Genomic DNA, 26,211 nt, shown 5'->3' with positions numbered 1-26,211 from the left:
TAATCCCTGTACGCTAGGCAACTTTTTCTGTCAGCAAAATTCAGATGGATCAGTCTATCCCCATAATCAACTAAATCCATATAAAGCAATTTAAGTAGAAGAAGAGTCCATGCTGTCATATGCATTATTCTGTGATGCCATTGGTTTCCAAGTATTGAACCCATGATCTCATGACCATCTCTTAGTACACTCAGTGTGAGATAGTATCCTCCTTTTGTGTGGAGTGTTTTATTTTTCATTTCATTTTATTTAACTCTGAGAAAAAAACTCTCTTGGGTAGAAGACTCTTGCACATTTTAAAAAACAGATATTTGTAAATGTGGACAATTTTACACATTATTTAAAATCAAACATACTGACGAGAAGAACCCCTTAAAAAATTTAGCATCAGCACCCAATGAAAAGTTTTACATTTTAGGAAAAAAGATTGTTTGGTATTTTTTATGTTATTTTAAAATGTATTCCTAGAAAATTGTTTCTCTAGTAACAGCTGGTTTAAGTAGATCAGTACAAGGTGAGAGGCTTGCAGATTCATAACAAAAGTAGATTTGTATATCTTGTTTATCAAGTTTAATGGCTGAATGTTAAATGTTCTGAATAATAGGGGTTGGCCTAATGGTTAAAGTGTTTTCCTTACAATCACAAGGTACAGGGTTTGAATCTCACAGGGGATAATTGGCTAGGCTTAAAAAATGGCTTGCAAGGACAGTTAGCTTAGTACTAATCTATGAACCTAAAAATATGCACCCATGGATTCTGAAATTTAAATGAAATGTAAAATGTGTAAGAGAATGGTAACATTGCCTTAGATTGTGATGGTCATTGTAAGAAACAGATTGAACAATAGTCCCATATGGATAAACACAAAGAAGATCCACGTTTTCCTGATAAAAGCAGTAACTTATTTTAAAAGCTTTAAAAATAGCCAAGTTGTTATAAATATTACTGATTAAGGTAACTAAACTGAGGGCAAGTGACTGTTCATTATCAATTCAATAGCTTGATATTTATGTAAAACATTTCCTTCAAACATCTGACAAATCTTATCTGACAGATCTTACTTTCATCACTCAAATGCATTTATTCATTCTTTCATTAATTCTTTGAGGCTTTTGTTAATCCTTGCAGGGTGATGGGTCACCTTAGCCCATCCTGGCCCTTAGTGGACATAAGACATGGAGCACGCACACAGTTGTAAGTGAGTGGGAAAAAGTCAGTTCACCTAGGGCATGTCTTTGGGTTGTGGTAAGAAACAGGTGAAGCTGGTGTAAGTAAAGTCAGTCTGAATGGCTACAAACTCTTTGCGCTTTTCAGTGGCTTTGGTATTATTTCAGCATACATAAGTAACAGGATCTACATATATCAAATAATTACTTTTTTATAAACAAGTGTTAGTGGCCCTAAAATAGATCTGTGAGGACCCCTGTAGCCATTCTGATGATATTAAAATGAAAGCCATTAATAGCCAAAAAAGCATTCCCACATTCTAAATAGGTGCTATGCCAGCCATCCAAGGTACTTGAAATATCCATATCCCTCATGGCATTTATCTTATAGCAGACAGTCATTCAAAACCTTGCTGAAATTGATAAATGAATCATAGACAGCTTCACCTCTTCAGCACTAAGTAGACTTGCTGTAATGTTAGGAGGAACACATCAAATCCCTTTCTTTCATTATTGTTAGCTAAGCATGAAAGAGCCTCTTGAATACCTTGACAAGTGGTGACAGCATTGCTTAATGATGAATTGATCATTGTTAGGCAGCAATATTATTATTATTGGTTCATAGATAAATACTAGGCCATCAGTCTGCTGACTATTACAAGCCTAGCCAATAACCAGAATCAAACTCTGTACTTTATATGTTTAGAGTAAAGAGCTTAACCATTACTCCAACCCCTCTTTTTAATGGCAGCATTTTGGACACACAAATGGATGAGTAAGGTTCCACTAATAGAATTAGCCAGGCGATGAAAGATTGAGTGGCTGTTGATCAAGTCTCACAGTAGTCATGAAGGCATTCTGTGAGAGAGGGGGGAATGTAGATGTTCAAGCTGGTGATAGACATATTTTCACAAGTCAGGAAAAACAGATGATTGCACAAATGACAGTGCATTTAATATCTGGTAGAGCAAAATGTCCAAACCTCAAAAACCTTACATTCACTCTGTCAGCACCTATACAAGCCAAATAGTTCTCCAGTAGGATCCACTATGACAAATTGCATATGGAGGTTTGGGAATCAAGCTCTTTTTAAGGATCAGAAACCAGTTCCTAAAACCACCAAAGTGCACTCCTCCCACATAGCAGACTTTGCTCCCATACGCCTTTAATTAAGTATGCTAACTTTATGGTCACTGTTCGGTGAGGAAAGGAGAAACATTATGCAAGAGCAAACATGCTAGCCACATGAACTGAGACCCTACATCTAAATACTATGAGGAAACTTGGTCATGGAAAGGTAATGTAGAAAGGTGATAAGGTGCATAGTACAAGACCAGATAGACACTGAACATTTGTAAGGAAGCCTCATAAATGCTTATTTTTTTTCCTACGTAATTCAGTTTTAGACCCATTGTATCAGCTGTCCAATCCAGTTGTCGTGGCTCTAGTTTGCCCCATCAAGTAACCAAATGCCTGAGATAGCGACTGGTTGTTACCCACTAAAGAGTCATACTGTAGTATTAATTACAAAACTGCTATGTGTTATTTTCATCACTAAAATGTTAAAAGTTTACCATTATATTCAATGTGTGATTCAGTCATTACCTTGAGGAAATTCTGCTCTAGGCAGAGTCCCCGACTGGTCAGACATTCAGAGTTAAGCACCCCTCTCTGTAGGCCAGCCCACATGACCTTCATCATGGATGTTTCCAAATTCCTGACATAAAGGCCGACGTACAGCTGGAGATTTTCAGTTCTTTCCTGCCTCACACAGAGAGACTTGTGGCAGTACCCTTCAGTAGCCTGTAGTTTCTTCTTTAGGGTACTATTAGACATCACTGGATAGGATGTGGATTTGCCTGCTCAACCGTGATGCCTGCTTATCAAGTAAAGGCAGGGTGATTTGCCCATGCCTGTAAAGGAAGGAAGTTCATGCAGTTATTAGTAAACCAGAGCTTAGGAACATCTCCCTTAAAGCTTCTATTACCCCAGTGGCTACCAAACCTTGGAACCCACTGAGTCTTGGTCTTCTGCCAAGAAATGGTTGCTTCTTGGTGAGTCCTCAGACCATAACCTCTGTCTGCTTTCCTCCCAATCCAAAGAAGCCATTTGTGTTTGGGGTCAGCTCTTTAAAGAGAAAGATGAAGATCTCACCAGAGAGGCTGACTGAAGATTCTTAAAAGGTACACAAGGATCTCTGGTTGTACATTTCCAACCAGTACAGTTGATGGCCAAGAAAAACCTGAAGATATCTGGCTGTGTATTAGCCTTTATACCAGAAACATGGAGACCTGTGATGAAGGTGATGCAGGACAGCCTTTTAATAGATGGGTGCTTGTCTCTGAAAGTTTGTCCAATCCAGTCCTCCATCTGCAGTGGAGTTTTGTGAAGTGATGGCTGAAGCAGTGACTATAATTCACCATTGAAAATTATTGTTAGTTGACTACACAACTGTGCTTTCCTTAATACTTGGATAACATTTAACTTTTTATTTGTTAACTGATAAGTCTGTTGGACACAAGTATCCCTTTTTAGAGTAAGCAGGAAACACTGGCTGGTTAAGTGACTTGCTCAAAGCCGTACATGAAACAGTGTATTAACAGCATAATTCTCTACTAACTGTCATACTGACCAGCTATACTTTAGAAATGGTGAACAAAGAAAATAAAGTTTTAATTGTTCTTCTTTAGTGCAGTGCTTAATCTTTAGTTTTCTTTAATTGATGTCAAATTGTTGCTAGCTATAGAATACTGTTGGAACCAGTATGTCCACCCAGTTTTCTGGCAGCCAAGATATCCTTTGTCCCTACTATAATCTGTAAGAAAAAATGTACATTACAACTGACTTCAGCATAGGAGTGCATATTTTTGTCTGTACAACTCAGTGCTTCATATATTTGGTTTTAAAGCAAATTTGCATTTCAGTATGACTGAGTTCATACTGTATGGGCATTTTATCATTGAAACTGCTTCCTTCTGAGCACAACTGGTAACTAATAGAGACCAAAAGCTATTCTAGTAAGGCAATACAATTAAAAGTAGCATTATAATGTGTGTCTTCATCACCTGTTGCATTCCTAAGTTGTGTGCTAGTACCAGCACACAGTGACATGGCTCAGCTCCCATTTAACTTGACACACTTTTCAGAATACCTTTGAATTTCATTACTGTGTCTAAGCAAATTATGAATATAGTATTAAGTATTTTTTAATTCTCATCCTAAACACCTAAGAGTAGCTTCCTTTATTCCCCTGCAATGCATATAGTACTCAAAGTCAAACCAATGAATTGCTTATATGAAGGAACTTTTCTAAGTGTCAAGACTGGAAACTGATTTTCCTTTTATAATGTAAAGGATTACTTTGGCATCAGAAGGCTTGCCATCCATTATGCATTATATTGGATGGACATTGTGCTAGGTGCCTGGATTGACTTTAGTGTTTGAGATGAAATTTGTTGTCAGAAGGCTTTTGCATCATGGCCTTCTTATCGTTAGTGTGTATCTTTACTAAATACTGGAACTTGGATTTTCACTCCAGTAAAACAGTCATTTGCTAACTCTGTATTAGAGGGTAAGTTTCCATGTAATACATCTATCCTTCTACCTCTCCTTGGTCTCTTTTAGGTGTTGGTGACAGTGCTTCAAATTCTATACATGTGCTCCATCCAGAGAAGGTTGTTCCTTCACATAGGGTGACTGCTCATTTAATCTGTTGCTTTCCTTTGTGATTTTCAATCTGTTGGCATAATGACAGGAGGTTTAAGTATATTTTGAAGTGTATTAAAGTTTTAAATATGTAGCTAAGGTGTTTTGTTGCAAGTACTACCCCACATCAAATGAGGAACAATAAAAGTAGGTTATGTACTTACCATAATGTAACAGCTGGATGATCAGCTGCATGCTCATAAGCAGCAAGAGTAATGCCGTTAGTGTTTAGGCAGCTTGGCATTTGAAACTTTCCCAGGCTACTAGCCCCTCCCCATTTACCAATGGTGTTTGGCAATTTCTCTGTCATGTCATGCTAAGGTTAAGCAGATGTCCTTCAAGGATGCATCTGCAGTCCTTACAAATGGGTTGTCCTGTCGTCAGGCAGCCCTTCGGTCGGCCGGATTCCAAAGTCTGGGTCTGGCTTCGGCTGGTGTCGCACTCACCGGCGTCATCTCTGCTGGTCTTGTATAAAGGCATCAGCCGACGCCATTTTCCTCAGTCTTTCTTGCCGTGTGGCGCCCGAAGCAGAAGCTGTTCGCAAGTGCCGGTCGGTCAGATCCAGAGATTACTACCAAATACTACTTCGAAGACTTCAAAAAAGCTAAGTACCCCGTTGGGGACTCTTTCTTGCCTCAGCCGATGTCAGAAAAAGTAAACAACTGTTTAACTTGTTTGAAACAAATACCTCATAAAGATTTCCACTCTTACTGTTTACCTTGTTTAGGCCCAGACCACGACGTAGCAGCTTGTTTAGCCTGTGCCTCCTTCAACCGGCGAGCGCTTAGGCGTCGGTCGGAGTTGCTGAACAGTTTTCGGTTCAGATTTTGCGTACATTATGCCGTCGGATCCTCCGACTTCACAAATTGTTAAACGCAAGAAGGACCGACACTCGCGGTCCAGCGGTTTGCCGAAACCACGGTTAAGCAAACCGCGAGTGTCTCGGTTTCGGCGAGAAACCGAGCACGGTTCAATCCTCAGCGAATCCCTGAGGCCCTTCTACCAGGCCCTCTAGTTGAATCGGCCACTGAAGTTTTACCTACCAATGTGGGTTCTCTAGAATTATCGGATACCATCCCTTTGGATGTTTCTACTCCAGCACGTGGTGCTGCTAGGCCTCCTGCAGCCATGTCTATAAAGGCCTTTGCCAGGGCTAAAGCAGCCAAATTGGCTAAGTCTGTACCTGTTAAGCCCCCCACTCACAGGCCCAGCTCTAGTTCCCAAATGCTTACTCTGGCAGAGGATCTCATCTCTTTAATAAGAGGATCCCAATCTCACCCAGACAGGGCCTCTCAACCTCCAGAAAAAAGACCCAGAGCAGAACACCCTGAGACAGTGCCCTCAGATGACTCTTCTGATGATTCAGATGATACAGACCATCCTTAGGCTCCTTATTCTACATATGAAGATTCCGATGCGGAAGAATCTATTCCTTCTGCCTCTCCACCAGAGGAATTTTCCTTTGGGGAAACCTTACATGCCATGAGAGAACAATTCCAATGGCAAGGACAAGATTTTTCAGATTCAAGAAAAGGCTTAGGACCTTTTACATTTACCTCAACATAGGCCCTTAGCTATACCTCCAGTTCTCCCTGTAGTGGATGATGCTTTTAATGATGTTTGCACTGCTCCAGATACTTTACCTCCAGCCCCTACCAAACCCGATAGGTTTTACAGGGTTCCGGACACTCATCACCACTTATACAAGGCTCCATGCAGACCCTGAGACTATTTCCCAGGGGCCTAAGGCAGTAGCTGCGACCTCAGCAAAAACCCCTCCTTCTGATAGGGAATCCAGGTCATTAGAGAGATGGGGTAAAAAAGTATACACCTCTGCTACTCTCTCAGCTAGAGCTTTGGATTGTCAGTTTCATATGATCCAATACCAAGAGTTTATGCTAGATCAGTTAACTAAGAAACTGTCTTCTGATGATTCTATAGATAAGAAATATGTTCTAGAAATGGTTAATAACATACAGCAGGTTAGTAACCACTCTTTAAAATGTGGCTATGATGCACTGGAGGCTTCATTTAGATCAGCCATGACTGGTACAGTTATAAGAAGGCATGCATGGCTGAAAGAACAGGCCTTACCGGATCATGTTAAAACAAAGCTTCTAGATGCTCCTATGGATAAGGCCAGTCTATTTGGTTCCTCTGCCCAGCAAGTAATCAAGAAAATGGAAGAAGGCAAAATCTGTACAAACAGTTAAAGATTTCTTACAGGTTCAGCCTCCAAGGTTTAGCAGGAACTGGCCTTCCAAAATTGGTCCTTTCAGACTCCTCTAAATCTCAGAGAGGCAGGGTTAGGCGCCCCAGAGGCAGAAATCAATCCAGAGGAGGTGCCTATAGGGGCGTCACTGGCAAGGCAATAACCAATGAGGCACAGAGTCTACCACCGCCTCTACAACACAATTACAGTGACTTGATTCTGACACCGCCCACCAGGGAACAGATTGCAGCACCCTTAGGCGGAAAACTAGCCTTATTTTCAAAGAACTGGCACCATACCACAAGAGACAAGTGGATTTTGCAAATTATAGATCAAGGCTACAGGTTTCATTTCCACACCTTACCAGTAAAAAGAGGAATGCCAAACCTACCACCAAATCAAAAGACAGAAGCTCTAAAACAAATAACTCAATTGACAAAAATGAGAGCTGTAGAAAAGGTACCACCCACAGAAAAGGGCAAGGGATTTTACTCCAGACTCTTCTTAGTACCAAGAAAAGAAAACAGTTGGAGGCCTATTCTCGACCTGTCCGCTTTGAACACATTCATCATTGTTCCAAATTTCAAAATGCTGACCCTACAGCAACTTCTTCCCATGCTGGGCAAGGAGTGTTGGCTGGTCACTCTAGATCTCAAGGAGGCATACCTGCACGTCCCCATATGACCAAATTGCAGAAGATACCTCAGATTTCTTGCAGGATCAGAGCATTATCAATTCTCAGCATTGCCCTTTGGCTTATCTACTGCACCCAGAGTATTCACGAAATGCCTGGCATCAGTAATCGCTCATTGCAGGCTCCAGGGAATCCAAATTTATCCATACCTGGACGACTGCCTGATACAAGCGGACAACCAACACAAGCTGACTCAAGACTTACAAAGGGTCATTTGCTTACTTCAAGCCCTGGGATACACAGTCAATCTAAAAAAGTCAAGACTGATACCATCCCAAACAAGAACCTTCTTGGGTGCAAAATTGGACACAGTAAAACAGATGGCATTCTTAACAGGGCAAAGCAAGAGCAACTACCTCTTTACTTCATGGCATTAACGCAAGACAAACTAACAGCAAGGAAAGTACTGCAGGCCCTGGGCTTCATGGCCTCCTGCATAATACTGGTTCCTCATGCCAGACTGCATATGAGAAAGCTACAGTGGTACCTGAAGAACTTATGGTCTCAACACAAGCACAGCTTAGAAACCGAAATACCACTAATCCCATGCCTGAAGCAAGAATTCCTATGGTGGGCTCAGGCATGCCAGTCAAATCCAGGCTTGTCCTTCCACAGCAAACAAGCAAACCAAACCATCACAACGGACGCCTCAGACCTCGGTTGGGGGGCTCACATGCTGGACCACTGCATTCAAGGCTTATGGACTCCAGATCAGCTACACCTGCACATAAATCAAAAAGAAATGCTGGCAGTAAAACTAGCAATCCAGAATTTCAGACCATACCTCAAAGAAGGCCAATTGAGGATAAGGACAGACAATACCACTGTCATGTGGTACATCAACAAACAGGGAGGCACTCATTCTTACCCCCTATGCCGAATGACTCTGGACCTATGGGACATGGCTCTGAGCTACAACATTCAGTTACAGGCTATATTTGTACCAGGAAAAAGAAAACATCCTAGCAGACATGTTAAGCAGAACTACCTTGGATGCTCACGAATGGATGCTACACCCGAACATCTTCAAGACCATCACAAAGAAATGGGGGATGACACAAATAGACCTATTCGCATCACCGCTCAATCACCAGCTCAAGAAATTCTGCACAAGGATATACCACCCACTTGCTTGGAAGGTGGACTCTCTATCCTTCAGTTGGAAAGACCTGACAGCATATGCATTCCCACCTCTTCCTTTGATGCACAAGGTACTACTGAAAATCAAAGAGGAACGTCCAAGGATAATTCTGATAGCCCCAAATTGGCCAAGGCAACATTGGTATCCATTATTGAGGACCATCTCACGGGGGGAAATGTGGACACTTCCCCTGATTCCCTTGCTGTTAACTCAGAGCAACTACAACATCCTGCATCCCAACCTGAAAACTCTGCAGCTAACTGCCTGGAACATTGCATGACAGCAACTAACCCAGACTTATCTCAAAGGGTTAAAGACATCATCCTTGAGGCCCGCAGACCCTCAACAAGAAGGAACTATGCAGGAAAATTGAAAAGATTTGTCATTTGGAGTACTGAAAGAGGGAAAGATGTGTCAAAGGTAGATATTGCCAACATCCTGGAGTATTTGGCAGAGCTTCTCCATGCAGGCCTGTCCTACTCCTCCATCAAGATACATGCATCAGCTATTTCTGCAGAATACAGCTTTGATTCCCCTGTCTTCTCTCACCCTCTACTCAGACAGTTCCTGAGAGGAATTAAGAATGTAAAACCTCCTAGGAAACCACCTTTACCAGCATGGGACTTGAACTTTGTGCTAGAAAAATTGACACTCCCTCCATTCGAACCAGCAGCAACAGCAGATCTCCAACATCTATCCTGGAAAACTGCTTTCCTACTGGCAATTACTTCATAAGAAGGGTTTCAGAACTACAGGCTTTAATGGCAGTACAACCCTTCCTAATCTTTCATCAAGATAGAGTATCCATGAGAACTAACCCTACATTCATGCCTAAGGTGATATCCAGAGTGTCTCTAAACCAAGCGATCCACCTACCTACCTTCTTTCCCAATCCACAGAACAGGGGAGAGACTCCTGCATACCTTGGATGTACATAGACAGTTACGCTACTACCTGGACAGAACCAACGCCAATAGGAAAACAGACCAACTTTTAGTAGCCTACGCAGCAGGAAGGGAAGGAAAAGCAATTTCCAAACAAACAATCTCCAAGTGGATAGGAAATTGCATAAGATTCTGTTACTCCTACCATGGAAAGCAAATTCCACAGAACATAAGGCCTCACTCTACAAGGGCTACTGCCACTACCACAGCATTCTTACGAGGAGTGGCTACCAAGGACATTATTGAGGCGGCTACTTGGACCTCCGTGCATACATTTGCCAAGCATTATAACTTACCTCTATACTCCAGATCCCAAGCAGGGTTCGCCACTGCTGTTTTACAAGGGATCCTAACTACACCATAATTCTTCTACCTCCTCTCCTAGTTTGGCTATGGTATTCTACCCATTTGTAAGGACTGCAGATGCATCCTTGAAGGACATAGTACAGTTTTGTACCTACCATAAATGTAGATGTCCGAACAGGATAGCATCTGCAGTCAGGATTACCCTCCTTCCCCTCTGTGGTACTCCTAGGGTATTTGCCCTCCTTATAGCTAGCTAGGGGGGGATTTCTTATGGTGTATTTGTTTGTATATATGTATATACATGTTTATTTTTGTATTTGCCTTCTACTTTTTGGAAACATTGGCATTTCCCAAAATTTAGCTTTACAAGAGGGCAACTGGCATCTGGGGCAAGAAACACTGAGGAAAATGGCGTCGGCTGATGCCTTTATACCCGAAGACCAGCAGAGATGACGTCGGGTGAGTGCGACACCAGCCGAAGCCAGACCCAGACTTTGGAATCCGGCCGACCGAAGGGCTGCCTGACGACAGGACAACCCATTTGTAAGGACTGCAGATGCTATCCTGTTCGGACATCTACATTTATGGTAGGTACAAAATTGTACTATATGTTCATGGTAATAAAAAAAAGAAAAGTCGATTGTTTTAGCATGAAGGCAAGAGGCAGTTGGAGTGATAAATTAATGAAGATGTACCTGCTCATTTACTTCTAATATTATGCTAAATAACTTTCATATCTGGTATGGGGAGGTCCACCTTTGTCAAAGGTACAACAAAGTCCCACGCTTGTCTTACTGGGTGGTAGAAATGCTAGATGTAAATATCACATCAACACTAGCATTTTGTCTTGTGAAAGTATTCAGTGAAGCCCATGTGACTGCTGCACAAATATCACTTAAGACTACATTTTTGAAAAATGCCTAAGAGGTAGCCACTGTCCTGGTTGAGCTCCAGCCATATGTATATCATAATTGTTGTAACAAAATTTAATGCATTTGTCAACCATCTGAAATAAAGTAATTTTAGAATTTTTGAAATCCAGTTTCTTATTAGAAAAGAACACAGACAATTGTGGGTCTTTCTTTAAAGATTTGGCCCTATGTACATAAAAGCTGAACTGAGTATGGACATCTGTGCAATGCAATAAATACTTATCTATGTTAGAGCAGTTCGAAAGTAATACATGTAGGTTGATACACTGATTGAGGTTTGCTTCAGTGGCTACCTTAGACATAAATGATGATTTAGGTCACATTGGCAGAATATCTTTTTGGAAAATTGGTGTAGAAGATTTATACATAATGCATGTACCTGAGAAACTATTCTAGTAGGAACTAGGAAGAATGTTTTCCAAGATAAATACTTTAAAGTCGAATGTAGCTCTTGGCTCAAAAAAAGGAACTGTCAGTTTCTCACAAAGTATAATTCCTATCCAGGGATAGGATGTTTTGGAGGGGGTTGAATGAAGAATGCTCTTCAAAAAGGCCTTGTATACCCATGGAGATGTTAATGATAAAGAACTAAAAGGGTCTGTATCACTTTGTTGAACTCTTAAAAGTTCGAACTTCATATGGTCGACACCATATGATTGAACTTTTAAAAGTTCAAATGTTTCAATAGAGATCTCCGTACAGTGCGGAATAGGAAGATTTCCCTTTTCTGCACTGTAGTGCAATTTTGGAGTTGGTATATTTAAAGACCAGGGAGTGTACCGTTTCTTTGGTTTATTTTTTTTTAATTTCATTTTCGAACTTTTAAAAGTTATATCATATGGTGTCGACCATATGATCGAACAATATTTTTAAATCCTATCCTGAGCATCCACAGCTCCTCTGTGCTGGTTCTGCAGTTTAGGCTGCTTGTTTTCACCTTCCGTAATCCATCCTGGGTGCCCCCTCCCAGCTTTAAACGCAAAAGGAATACCTCCGGCCATCACCTGAAGACACCCTGAATTGGCCAGCTTGCTTGGTACTTAGAAAAATGCTACTGAGAAGACCCTACCCAACAGGATTGTGTAAATGTATGTTGCTTAACACCAATTAAATGTAGACTTGATGTACTATTTATAAAGTTAGTCTGCCCTCCTGTGTGTGCATTCTAGCAGCCTACCGCAGACCGTTTACCCTCTTCCCCTCCTGTTATCACTACCCTAGAATATATTTAAACTTAAGACTGGTCCAACTATCCCTGCTGTTTGCTATCTCCTTCTACCATTAGGTGGCAGCATCTACCAATATAAATCCTAAATCCCAACAAGTTTTATTTTTTCACAAACGGTTGTGTGTTAATATTCTTAGACTCTAAATATCTTCTCTCCCCTGCTAAACCACCCTCTGTAAAGGCAGCCTTCATTTTCTGGCTGGAAATATTTAGCGCATACCTTCCAACTTCAGCCTTCAAACTGCTCTTTGCTGATATTTTTTGTCATACTCCTCACCTCTAGTGTTCTTTTCTGCTTTGTTCGCCCTACGGACTCACTCCACTCTCCTACCCTGCCCCCAATTCCCACCCACTCCCACTACTCCTAACTTTATTCCTGTCTTACCCCACCCCTCAGCCTAATTACCCAATACCAGCTTCCCCCTCATTACTCCTTCCACCTATAGCCATCCTTCTTAAACTCTGTAATCTGTACTCCACCCAATAATTATAGTCCCCTCTTCTTTCCGTAAACCTCTAGAATACCTCCATCACTTTTTAAACCTTTTCTTCTTCATAGCCTTCTGTATTTTCCTAACCACTCATACCACTCTCTCTCTTTGCTCCAACATACTCTCCTCAAGTTATCACACCCTCCAGTCCCCCAGCCTCCTCTTTCTGTTCCTACTTCCCTTATACTTTCCTACCTCATATTCCACCTATGCTTGTCCAATACCACCTACAAAGGCAACTACCATACAAACCCACCTTCTCTCTCACTCTTACTCCCATTTCCACTCCATCTCCTCTTCTTTCATTCAGCTCAAACCTTCTGCACCTATTCCACCTTAAACGCTTCTCCTATAAAGTCAAGACACTGTCAATTGCACCAATCAACAATCTACCAAAATTCATGCCTGTCAGACCAATATGGCTAAAGGATATCTCCTTCAACAACCTAGTCCAAGCTGGTGATATCCATCCTAACCCTGGTCTTACATCCTTTATTAACAACACTCATCCCTTACCCTCTCCCTCCTATCTTAATGCACTAAAGATTTTTTACAATTAATGCACAGTCTAAATAACAAAGTACACCAATTTCAAGCTTGGTTAAGCCATAACCAACCAGATATCTTAGCCATCTCCGAAACCTGGCTCAAGCCCTTTATCTCTGACTCTGCAATTCTGCCCCTAGGATTTCATTGTCTCAGAAATGACTGACTAAATAAAAAAGGTGGAGGCACTGCCCTAGTCTACTCCAACCTTCTTACCTTAATTCCCCTCCAAATTTCAATTCCAGAACACTGAACTAACTGCCGGAATTCTAAAACTAAATAAACATAAAAATATCTGCATCATTGCCCTATATATCTCACCTGGTAACAATATCTCTATACTCGAAAATGTTCTCCTACGGGCCTCTTCTGAAATTAGCTATGAAACTTATATCCTTGGTGATGTGAATATTGACTGGAATAAAATCCATTGCCCCTCTCCCTCCCTATCCATTAACCTCTATAACTTCACTCAAGTAATCCTCTCCATCACTCGACCTAACAAAATAACCCCCCCCCCCCCGGATCCACTATAGATTGGATCCTAGTCTCAGATCCAAATAGAATAACCAATTCTGGCACAATTCCTGATATCTTTAGTGACCACCTCCCAGCTTTCATGCATCGCTCAACTAGTTCCTCCCCACACCAGCATCAATACATTCAAACTCATAACCTCAGTAGCTTCAACCCAACTACTTTCTCAAATACTTTCAAACAAATGGCAAATTCTAAACATCCTTCCTCTTGACAAGGCTATAGAATACTTCAACTCTGTCTTCCTTGATACTTTAAACTCACTAGCCCCACTAAGAAACAAAAGGATAAAAACTAAAACTGCTCCTTGGCTATCCAAAGAGACAAAATAGATTATGCACAACAGAGACAAACTATGGAAGCTTTACCAAAACAATAAACTGGGGGAATAACTTGCTCCAATATAAACATCTCTGCAACCGTGCAAAACAACTAATCACCAAAGACAAAAAATCCTACTATATCAAACTTCAGTCCAATAAGAATAAAAGCCCTCAAAAATTCTGGAACTCGATAAACTCACTCCTCAATCAAGGCTCCAAGAATAATTCCTGTCATGACCCAAGTAAATCTGACCTCGAACTAGGCTCTGAATTTAACTCATTTTTCATAGACGCTATTACTACCCTCAGCAAGACATTTCCCAATAATAACCCAACTGCTCTACATTCTCCCCCTTCTAACTCACCTCATCTGTTTGAACTCAAATCCATCTCCACTAACTTAATAAAAAAACTTTTGTCCAAACTTAAACCTTGCTCTAACGCTCCCGACAATATTCCCTCTTTCTTCCTAAAATGTGCTGCTGATGGCATTGCTCTCCCAATCAACATCATTATCAACCGATCCATAAAAGAATCATACGACCCCAAACTCTGGTGCTCAGCGTATATTCTTCCTCTTCATAAAGGAGGCAAAAATACCAGCATCTCAAACTTTTGCCCCATTGCTTTGCTCTCAACAATCTCCATAATCCTAGAAAAATGCATCCACCTCCAACTTATGCCTTTCCTGACCCAAAACAATCTTCTCACTCCTACCCAGCATGGCTTCTGTCCAGGCCATAGCACAATAACTGCTCTACTCTCTTTCCTAGAAACTGTCAATCAAGCCCGAGAATCAGGACACTTAGTTTCTACTGTTTTACTCGATCTGTCTAAAGCCTTTGATACTGTTTCCCACAAGCACCTTCTCTGTCATCTCTCAGACCTTAATCTCTCACGTAATGCTTTATCCCGGTTCTCCAGCTATCTGTCAGACAGATCACAGGCAGTCAAATGGAAGAACTCCATCTCTTCCTTCCTACATACCCCAACTGGCATACCACAGGGATCCATCCTTAGGTCAATGCTTTTTAACATCTTCATCACTTACTTTCACCCTGCTATTACTGATGCTAAAATCATTCAATACACAGACGATTCAACCTTAGTCTGCTGTGCCTCAAACCTCTCTGAATTGCTGACTAAAACCCAAACTGCCTTCTTAACAACTGAAAACTGGATGCGCCAAAACCACCTCTCTCTCAATGCAACTAAATCAAAGATTCTACTGTTCCCTCCTACAAAGACCCTCTCCAATGATAAAAACAACTTCAAAGTCTATAGTCAAACCAACTCACCTATGGAAGTAGTCCTCTCTGCCAAACTACTTGGCATTAGTGTAGATGAACACCTCAAGCATGGTAGTCATAGTCAACAAAATATAAAAAAAAACACACCAAAAGCTAGGTATGCTGTATAGGAATAATCACTTTCTCTCCAACTCTACCAGGCAAACTCTGGCCTTGAGCCTTGACTTATCTTCTTCCTTTCTTAGTATACCTAACCAACCTGTCCTCCTCTACCACCTCTAAACTAGAAAACTGCTACAACAAAATCTCTAAATTTGCCTCTAAATCTAAAAATACCACCCACCACTACCTAACCCTACAATCCCCAAATTAGCTTGAACTCCCAAACTACTTAGACTATCTCCAACTCACTACTGCACATAGACTCATATTTCACCCAACAAAATGTCCCGCTCTAACATCCTTCCCCCTTATACACCCAACAGTGCTCTCAGATCTGAAAATCAGAACTTAATTACTGTTCATAAACCTAAACATCCTGTTGGCCGACTTCTCCTATCTTTCTCATTGGGCAAAAAATGGAATTCTCTTCCCCCCACACTAAGAACCATACCAAAGTCAGGAAACTTCAAAACCCATCTATTGAAACACCTGTCCACTAAATGGAAATGTACCTGCCTTCACCCAACCTAATCTAATGGGGTTCTCACTCTGGTTCCCAAGCTCTGAAACTCTCATAGTTATCTTCCTATGAGCCTATCTAAGCTCTCAACAATTTCTGTAACTTCTGTCTAAGCTCTCAACAATTTCTGTAACTTCTCTCTAAGCTCTCAACAACTCCTACAGCTACCCTCACACAGCCCAACCTTGTAAATATTGTAAATAGCATTCTACTGTTGATGTGTGTATGTAAAGCATATTTACATTTTCTTAAAAGGTTCACACCTAACAGATATCTGTTTTCCTCAAATGAAACTGTATGATCCCTACCTTCAAGCTAAATGCATTTGTTAACTATGCATGATACTGAATGCATTTATGAGTAAGTAACTATTCTATATAGTATTATTTTTAATATTAACTATCAGTTGTGTCTGAATTGTATAATGCATCTTGGAGCTTTTCTCCCCGAGCCTCCACTGAAAATGGGCCAATTTAGCCCAGTGGACTTCCCCGGTAATCAAACTGCAAATAAATAAATAAGTAAATAAATAAATAAATATGACGTTCAAACTTTTAAAAGTTCAATTATGTAATAAAGATGCGAACTAAAACCCAACAAAAAATTAGAGATGGCAGCAAGGTGCACTTAACTTAATCTTGTGTCAGAGATAAGAGATATGAGATGGGAAATCTGGTACTGCTAGCACTGGTGCTGTGATGGGAACTATACCTTTAGAAGCAGCCAATATTGAAAAAATGTCCATTTATTTTTGTACTTTTTCACAGTATTTAGCCTTTGGACAGAGATGAGTATCAGTACTACCTTGGTATGTGTGAAGAGTCGGGCAGTTACTAGAATTGGAGTAACCGTGTTTAGATGAAGGGGGTGTTGCTCTGGATGAAGTTTGCCAGAAGAATAATTTAGAAGGGATTTGAAGGAGCTTAAATTTAGAAGCTTCTCCAAATGATGAGGCATGAGCAAAGGTAAATACACATGATAAGGCTAAAATGTGACTATGGAGCAACTTTGGACTCATTCTGCCTGCCTTTGAAAATGATTGTCTGAATAAGGGGAAATGGAGAATAACTGTAAAGAAAAACTGGGGCCACTTTTGAGAGAGAGTTTCCAGAGGAAATTCTTTCACAGGAAGGATGAGGGAAAAGATGTTGCTGAACTTGTTGCTGGTCATAGATGCAGAGAGGTCATAGGATGGGCAGTGACAGAAAAGCTTTCATGTTGCTGACAAGCTGAGGAACCACTTGTCAGGCATCATGCAAGTAGTGAAGAGAATCTGCTTCCTTAAGAATGTGTTTGGCAATCAGGAAGTACTTCACAAATCCTATTCTCAAAATTTCATATCGACAAAGAGGATGGGAGTGAGTGCACCTCTACCTTTCTATTTACCAAATCTCTGCCATTTTTTTAGTGTAGATCTCTAGCACCTTAGGGCATGGAGTTCTGAAAGGACTGCGTTGAAAGGAGGACTACCCTAATCTCCAGAACGGTGATGTTTAGAGTAGCTTCTATGCCTGACCATTAAGCTTGGATACTCTGCATTTGACATTGCCACCCTCCATGGCACAAGCTTCTCTGGTGACAGCCATTACGAGTCAGAGGTATTGACTTGGAATGGACTGCCAGACTTGGGTTCAAAATGTGAATCTACCATTTTAAATGTAATGCATATGGTCTGGAGATATTGACAAGCTGTTTCATGGAATCTGTTAACTGGGACCACTGCACTTCCAAGGTTCACTGTAGAGCTTTCTTGTACAATCTGGTGTAGACGACCATATGTATAGTTGTTGCCGCTGGACTTCATGTTCTGAGATGTAGTGATGCTGTGGTGATCTGAGACTGAATAACTTTAAATACCAAGTCTTGTAATGGAATGATCTTGTCTAAGGGTGCTGTGCAGGATAGAATGTCCACTGTGCATCCTTTAATTGTGCACATTGTAATTTCAAAAGAACAAAGGAGAAGCAAAACAGATTTCCAGACAGGCAGCAACGTGTCCTATATGGAAGTGGAAGTGAGCCAACAGTCTAGATTAGAAAACACCTTTACGTATTGTAGCCTCAAGTTCATTGGAACTATGCACATGCATTTAGTCAGCAGCCTAGTGAATGAGTGAGAGCAATTTTAATGATCTGCAACTGGTAATGGCTGGCTACAACCTGGACCACTTGGCAGTCTTTGTGTATATATTAGCGTCATGGAAGTCCAAACTGTACATCCAGTCTCCTGAAAAAAAGGAGGGGATGTATGACACCACGACCATATGAATTGTTTTCTTTGACGTAAATGTATTTACATCACATAAATCCAATATATACCTAAGGTCTTTTGTTTTCATGCTTACTAAAAAGAACCTTGTTCTTTCTAGTCTGGTCTGGTTGCAACTTTTGGATTGCTTTTTTTTCTGTAAGGTTTAGCCTCTCTCTGTTGACACACACTTTTGACACATTGGGATGTCTGAATAGAAGAGAACATGGTACTGACGAGGGGTAAGGAAAGGAAAGGTTTAGCTTCTGCATATCCCTCTCCCTGTAGGCTCATAGATTTCTAGGTAGTTACTAGGCTTGTCGTCCAAGAGGCCATTGAAGAGGCTAGCCAAGTTTCCCAGTTGACTCCTTTAATGTGCTGGGTTATCTATAAAGGGTAAAAAGTGGGGCTGGTGAGTAGTAACGCAGGGAGGTGTATAGCCTATGGATGTCATTGTTCTAGTTCACACATAGTTACTAGATATTTGGTGTAAGAGACCACTGACAAGCCTAACTTGGTTTCCAAATTGCTACAGAACCCCTGGCTATGCAGCTTGCTCAAAGTCTCACAACAGGCAAATGGAGGCTGAAGGAATCATACTCTGGACTACAGAAAGCAGCTCATTAACAGCTCATAACCATACTCATCTGTGCTAACTGCTGCTTTTACTGCAAGATGACCAGATGTTCCAACAAGTGGAAAGACAAAGGAGTACCTTATTACTCCAGAGTGAGACAGATGATTAAGCTCTCTGGGATTAGGCCACTATCTCCCACCCTTCATGATGGCTGTGATACCATGGTTACTGCTACTTCTAGTTCCTGCTTCTGGGCTGTCAGGTCTGAAAGTTATCAGTGGGACATTGTTTCCTACCAGATTTTCAGTTATCGTGTTGCTGTTGGTCATGTCCAAACCAGAACTGAAGTGGGCTGCACTTCATTGTGGAAAAGGTGAACTGCAGAGTTTAAAACTCAGCACCAACAGCTGAAATGGTCTTGCCTTCTTTTTAATTGTTCTTCAGAAGAGCTTATATTGATGAGCCAAAGAAAGCAGTCTCATTGAAGGGGAGATTGGCAAAAGTCATCTTGGTATCCTTTTCAGGCCCTGTCTGATACAGTTGGGCATTACAAGGAAGAGGTCTTCTAGACTTAACTGTGCATCCAGTGAATTGTGAGCAGGTTGATTGTTCAGATTAGCAACAACTTGCATAGCTGGCATCTGTGACTGCCCAGCTGCCAAGTTATCTAGTAGCTTGGATATTTCATAAGCCAACTCATGATGGAAACTTGAGGAAGACAGTTTACAGCTGTCAGGGAACAGTGGAGTAGCACACAAAATGAGTTTCCCAAAGCTGTCCATATATCAGGAGTCCTTGTTTGGGAATTGAAAGCAGGATCCTGTAGAATCAGAGCTTTTTAAGAGCAGCCATAGCAACAATAGCATTGGGCTTGGGAGTCTCTATTCAGCAGATTCAGTTTTTGAGAGACAAGACCTTCTATAATCAACTTGAGATGGATGCTACAAAATCACTGTTTTCCTGTGCAGATTTAACAATTAGCCATACCTTTGTATCTCTAACAGGAACCACCAGAATTAATGCTTGGGGTTTAAAAGGTCTTCTGCTAGTTGCTTTGTGGAGAGGATGTAGGATCAGTAGGCCATCCGAATAATTTCTTCATCATTTCAAGTACTTCTGCAAATCAGAGGTCATATGAGGGAAGGGTGGGGAATCCGTGTCCCTTCACTTGTGGAGTGATGGACTTTTGGGAGAGTAAAAATGCCTCTTACACACATTATTCATACCAGATCTTGGAGATGACAGTTCTGAGGATGATGCTGAATGTTACACTAGTCCAGTTACCTGGGACTGATCCTGGAAAAGACTTCTGGTCATTCTTGCTGTTTTGAAAAGGTAGATCATTAAAGGTCAAGAAAAAGAATTGTCTCTGTTCAAGATCGACATAGTGGGAGCAAGCATTGAGTGACATATTTGTTGACTGGGAAAGTCCGACTAGGACAGAGCCTATTTTCAGTGGAGGCCCAGGGAGAAAAGCTCCAGACGCATGTCTTTGGATTTCTGGGAGGAAACCTGAGTACCCGGAGAAAACACAAGCGAATGCAGGGAGAACATACAAACTCCACACAGAAGGCACCCCAGCCGAGAATTGAACCTGAGAACCTCTTGCTGTGAGATGACAATGTTAACCTCTACACCACTGCGCCACCGTCCTATGTTCATGGTGACATTGATGTCACAGTTGAGATTGTGTTGTTCTTTGCTGCCTAAGTCCAAAGTCAGCCAAGACGGATGCCAGTGCTGAATGAAGTAGCATCAGTCCTAACTCTGGCAGGCTGACCCATGACAGCAGAAACAACATATCCATTGACCCAAGGCCAAAGCCCAAAAGGACTCGTGATGCTGAAATAATTGCCATCAAGGCTTTCAACACCAAGGGAAATAGTGTCTGAGAAGGCATTACCCTCAAGTGATTGCAGTCCTGACATCAAGCCCACACCCAGCTTCAGCAAATCTGTCTACATCAGCTGTTCTGTTGATGTTGGCCAAGGCCAAACCAGAGCTCATGTGGTCCAAGAAAGGGTACATTGCAGACTTTGGAACTCAACACCAGCAGAGGAAAGGGTCTCACCTTCTTTTTACATGTTCCTTTTGGTTTGACCCTAGCCTCATTGGGCTTAGTGAAGAGAGTGAGACATTTTGGCTGAAATAGCACTGGAATGGTCTTTCCTGAAGAGTTGACCAGAATGGCCAGTTGATGAAAACAAGTAAGAATAACCTAAACTTAGACACAAACTGCAACATTTTTGTCATAGAAATATCACATTTTAAGGTGCCTTGGCCATTTCTCTGATGTTCTAGCTCAACATGTGACAGAGACATATTTAGAGAAAAAGCTAGGTTGCAGGGCATTGTTGGTAAAATGGAAGGAACTGGTACTTTAGGAAAGCTTCTGATGCTGATCTGCCACTCTTAATGGCATTAGTCTAATATTGATGAGGATGGACTTCATACCCTATCTAGAAATTCTGGGGTCATGCAAAATCCCTTAATTGCTTGTGCAAGGATACCTTGTGGGAAAAGATGAGAACAGGTGTACTGAGCACGAGAGCTGGAGATCTTAAGAAGAAGCTTTGAGACTGGGCACAGAAAGCTGTTCAGGAGTTATTCCTGTAGTGGAGAATTCATAATCAGATAGGTAAATGTATCTTTTTGCTAATAGTTTTGTTCTCACTATCATTCGAGTGGTGATGACATTGTACCATACATTTCAACTTCTTAGCACAAGACTTATGGGCAGAGCCAAAAATAATGGGAGTAGACAAAGGCCCAAAATCATGGACAATTTTTAAATATTGATCTTACAAACTTAGAAAGTAGGTAGAATAACAAGCTTTGCATTACCGTGCATTTTCTGAAGGGTATGAAGAATGAAACTCAAAACTCAGGCCATTATTTAGTCCTTAATCATTTGATAGAAAACCACAACATTTGTAAGGAACAGAGCAAAAGTGTGAGGCAAAAATCTGTAAATTATGTAGACAGCTAAGATGCACTGTAATCACATTTTATTAGCAACAAGTAGGTATTATGCAATCCAAATGCAATACGTTGCTATCTAAGTTATCATAATGTTCTGCCAAAGAAACGGTTGTCTCAGTCTGTGAATAAGTACCCTTTCTACTAAAACATATTTATCTGTGGATGTGTTCATGGCTGTAATTCTTTGTTAGTGGTCACTTTGATCACAGTACTACTGTTTAATGCTTCTAGAGATGGCTAATCTATTTATGAACTGTGCTAGACTTTCAAAGACAGTTGTTTTGATCACAAAATTATTAGCATTTCCCCCCAAGGTTGGTAGACATTCCTCTTGCACTTCAGTCTACTGACTATTATTATACCGAACAGGGCTCTCTAAAACCTCCACTGAATGTTTAGGAATGTGTATGTTGCCGGTAGCACATTCTATATGTTTTCCTGAACTAATCATAATATTAATTAATTTCTTGTCATCATCCCTGAATTATAGTCTTCTGACATACTTAAATAACTATATGCTTGATGTTCATTACAGGTATCACTGATGCAGTAAAACTTTTATCACTGGGAAGTAACTGAAAAGTGGACATTCACTTACAACTTCCATAGCTTTTTAAGTGTTATATTGTGGATGTAAAATGCTTCCTCTGACACCATTAACATAAACTATAGCAGGTTTGAGACGGAGGAACTATTTCACATCAAAAAATATAAAAAACATATAGTACTTAAAAAAAAATAAATAAGTAAAACACAGCAATGTTACAGAGAGCCCATTCTCTAAGCACAATAATGTCATCCAGGGTGTGTGTTAATGTGTAATTAGTGCCCTTCCAGGGGAGTAGAGGCCCAACACCACCTCTGGGCAGATGTTAATTACACATTAACGCACACCCTGTCAGGCATTATTGATTGCTTAACATACCGTTTTTACCAACATAAGTATCTTTTACTTTAGGCATTACTGGTGAGTTCTTCCATAAAATGGGGGTGCCTCCTAAACAATTCTACCATGGAATAATGTATTCCATGTTTGTTGAAAAATCACGAATAAACTCTCTCTCTCCATTAGACTAACAAAGCTTAGCTCATGCTTCTGATTTATATTAATTTGTGTCATATTTTTAGAATGTATCATCTTAAAAAAGCCAGTCAGTGAGTTATTATGAAATAAGAAACGTTAAACAGGTGTTCAGAATCTTTATTATAAGTGAACCAAACTGAATATTTCTACAATCATCTTTCCCCATACCTCACATCATCTCCCTGGTCTACTATAGGGAGGAAGTCATTTGTTATTTTCATATTTATTAATTTTTAAGTCAGATGATACTATATTTTTTCTATTTTATTTATTATGTGTAAAGTTGTTCATATGATTAAGTTCATAAATCAGTACTAGGCAAACTGTCCTTGTGGACCATTCTAAGCCCTGTCAATTATGCCATGTGAGAATCAAATCCTGTACCTTGTGCCTGTAAGGTGAATATCTTAACCACTATGCCAACCTCCCACCCCTGTAGACATATTTATATTCTTTACCTATATACATATTCTGATCTCTATTTCTGTTTGTATACTATGTCTTGTACTATTACTGTATTCCTGGGTTTTATATTTTAGTTATAATCTTAGTGTAGAGTGTCATAAAATAGAACATTTATATTTACCTTTGCATATTTGATACTCTTTAATGTAGTACTACTGTTAGAATCAGTCCTATTTTTTCCTTAAATGTTATGTCTGATAGTATCTGAACAAACATCTAAAAATGCTTCCCTTTTAAGATTCAAACTGTCCATAATAAATTGTTCTGAGATATTAAGTTTTGTTATCATTAAAAAAAGACAGTAACAGAGAAACACAATCCTGTTTTTTTATCAGAAGTATCATTCTCTAGGCTAGTATAAAAACTATTCTTTTGGTATACTGCAAGCATTCTGCATTATTTAATAACTGTTGTAGAATACAATTCATTCTGTTTTGCTTATTATCTAACTTGTATTCATTGACATCTTGGCATATGATTCAAACTATTATGATTATTTGCTTTTAGACATGAAGAAGTAACCTGGACAGTTCTTAGAAGTTTAGAATGTCTGTAGCATCACAAAAGGGCTCATGATTTTAATTAAGCTGCTTCGAGCTGATTCACATGACAAGGGCTTGCAAATGAACAGTTTATCAGCTACAGTTCACATCAAAATATTCGCAGGTGAATCCAAGCCACCTCTATTTTAAACATCAATTCCTCAAACTCTTCCAAACCACTAAAAACAAAAAAAATAATTTCAAAGTATGTTAACCACTAAAAAGCTCTTGTATTTAAATAAATAACATTTAATGATTCAGCAAGCACTGTTTGTATGAGATGTTTAATATAAAGCAGACTGTCATTTTTTAAAGGAGACATAGCATATAAACTTGCATTAAAAGAATGACAGTTATGTGTGATCCAGGTTTAACTTATAAGTATGAATATTACTCCGATTATTTGATAACATTCCAATAATAACTTTTATATATATATATATGTAAGAAACCATGCTTTTTATACTTTGTTTATATAATAGTATAACTTTCCTGGGTACTGTTGCATGTGAAGTATACCATCAGTGGCAGGCATTCAAAACTATGTAATAACTGACTGGTTTAGAATGCAATTCATCATCTTTCGCTCATTATCGAACTTGTATTCTGTGACATCTTAGCATATGATTCAAAATATTATGATTATTTACTTTTAGACAGGAAGAAGTAACCTGGATAGTTCTTAGAATTTTCGTAACTCCTGCAACATAACAAAAGTGCTCTTGACTAAGTTGTTTCAAGCTGGTTTTCATGATAAAGACTTGAAAATGAACACTCCATTGGTTGCATTTCACACAAAAATGCTTACAAGTGAATCCAAGACACCACACACCAATCTCTCAAAGCCCTTCAAATCACAGAAAAACTAACAAAAAAATCTAAAAGTGTTCCAGCCATTAAAAAACCATTGCACTCAAAGAAATAGCATTTAATGATTCAGCAAGCACTATTTGTATGAGATGTTTAATGTAAAGCAGACTGTAATTTTTTAAAGGAGACATAGCGTATAAACTTACATTAAAATAATAACAGTTATGTGTGATCCAGGTTTAACTTGTAAAAGTATGAGTTTTACTCTAATTATTTGATATCGTCCAATAGTAAATTTTGTATATATAAAAGTGTATAGTTTTTGTACTTTGTTTATAATGTAACATGTCTTTCCTGGGTGCTATTGCATGTCAAATATACTATCAATAGCATACTATAGGACCATTTTAAGAACGCAGAATGTAACTTAACATGCCTCTTTAGAATCATTTGTTGCATCTTGTATTATATTTAATAGCACGTTACACAACTTTGCCAAAATATCTGAAAGTGTGTCACCTAACATAAATTTCATCATAATAATGATTAACTTTTAATAAGATGAATAGTTGAACCTTTTAAACTCGAAACGAAAACAAGTGGCTTTAATTTTGTATATAGCTAAAAGACTCGAACTCTAACATTTTAACATTAGAACTAGTAACCATTTGAAATCGGGAAATAAATGATTTACCTTATAACAAGTAATATGCAGCACCTGTTCGCAAGTGTTAAAACACTTATTTAAGGTAATAACAATTCATAACCATGAAATACATTGATTTTCATTTGTCCTTCAGTTTTTTACTGTTTTTGTGTTTTATTAATCAACCATCTCTTGTTGAATTTGATCGATTATTTCAAAGATTTTATTTTATTTTGTCTAATGTCCATTATATTTTCCAAGGTGGGTGTTACAAATCATCTTTCCTTCTGGAAGGTGAATCCTTATTTTTGCTGGAAACAAGATTTGTGCTTTAATATTGTTTTCTTTAAGCTTTTAACAAGTGGCACACATGCTTTTCTCTTGGACATCACTAATGTAGAATAGTCATTGTCAAATCTTATAGTATTTCCTTTAATTTTAACTAGATAATTAGTCCATTTAGCTTTTAAGACTAAATCCTTTTACACTGACTTGAAAAAATCTTACTGACATTAGTAAAGGTGTTTTTTTTTAATGAGTTAAAAAATGATCTCTCTCTCCTTCTGATGCCAAAGGAAAAAGCTTCAGGCAGGTTCATCGTTTTAGACAGCCAGGTATTAAGGAATTGAATCATACTGCCTCCCTCTTCTTTTTAAAGAATCCCATAAATTTTGATGTTATTCCTTCTAGACCTCTTGTAA

The 26,211-nt window shown here is 39.6% G+C and overlaps 1 protein-coding gene across 1 annotated transcript in view; it reads left to right on the top strand.

Annotated features, from left to right (window-relative positions):
• LOC122792396 (NLR family CARD domain-containing protein 4-like) overlaps positions 1-22,542 on the top strand; it is a 37,371-nt gene extending 14,829 nt beyond the window's left edge. Inside the window, exon 3 of the mRNA XM_044060184.1 lies at positions 22,499-22,542. Coding sequence (XP_043916119.1) covers positions 22,499-22,542 — 44 coding nt within the window. The remainder of the gene's footprint in view (positions 1-22,498) is intronic.
• Positions 22,543-26,211: the final 3,669 nt, after the last annotated feature.

Source organism: Protopterus annectens, chromosome 1.part2 (assembly GCF_019279795.1).
Source record: "Protopterus annectens isolate FY-2018-M chromosome 1.part2, PAN1.0, whole genome shotgun sequence".
Taxonomy (NCBI): domain Eukaryota; kingdom Metazoa; phylum Chordata; order Ceratodontiformes; family Protopteridae; genus Protopterus; species Protopterus annectens.
The sequence above is the reverse complement of the archived record's forward strand: the minus strand, read 5'-3'. Positions and strand labels throughout refer to the sequence as shown.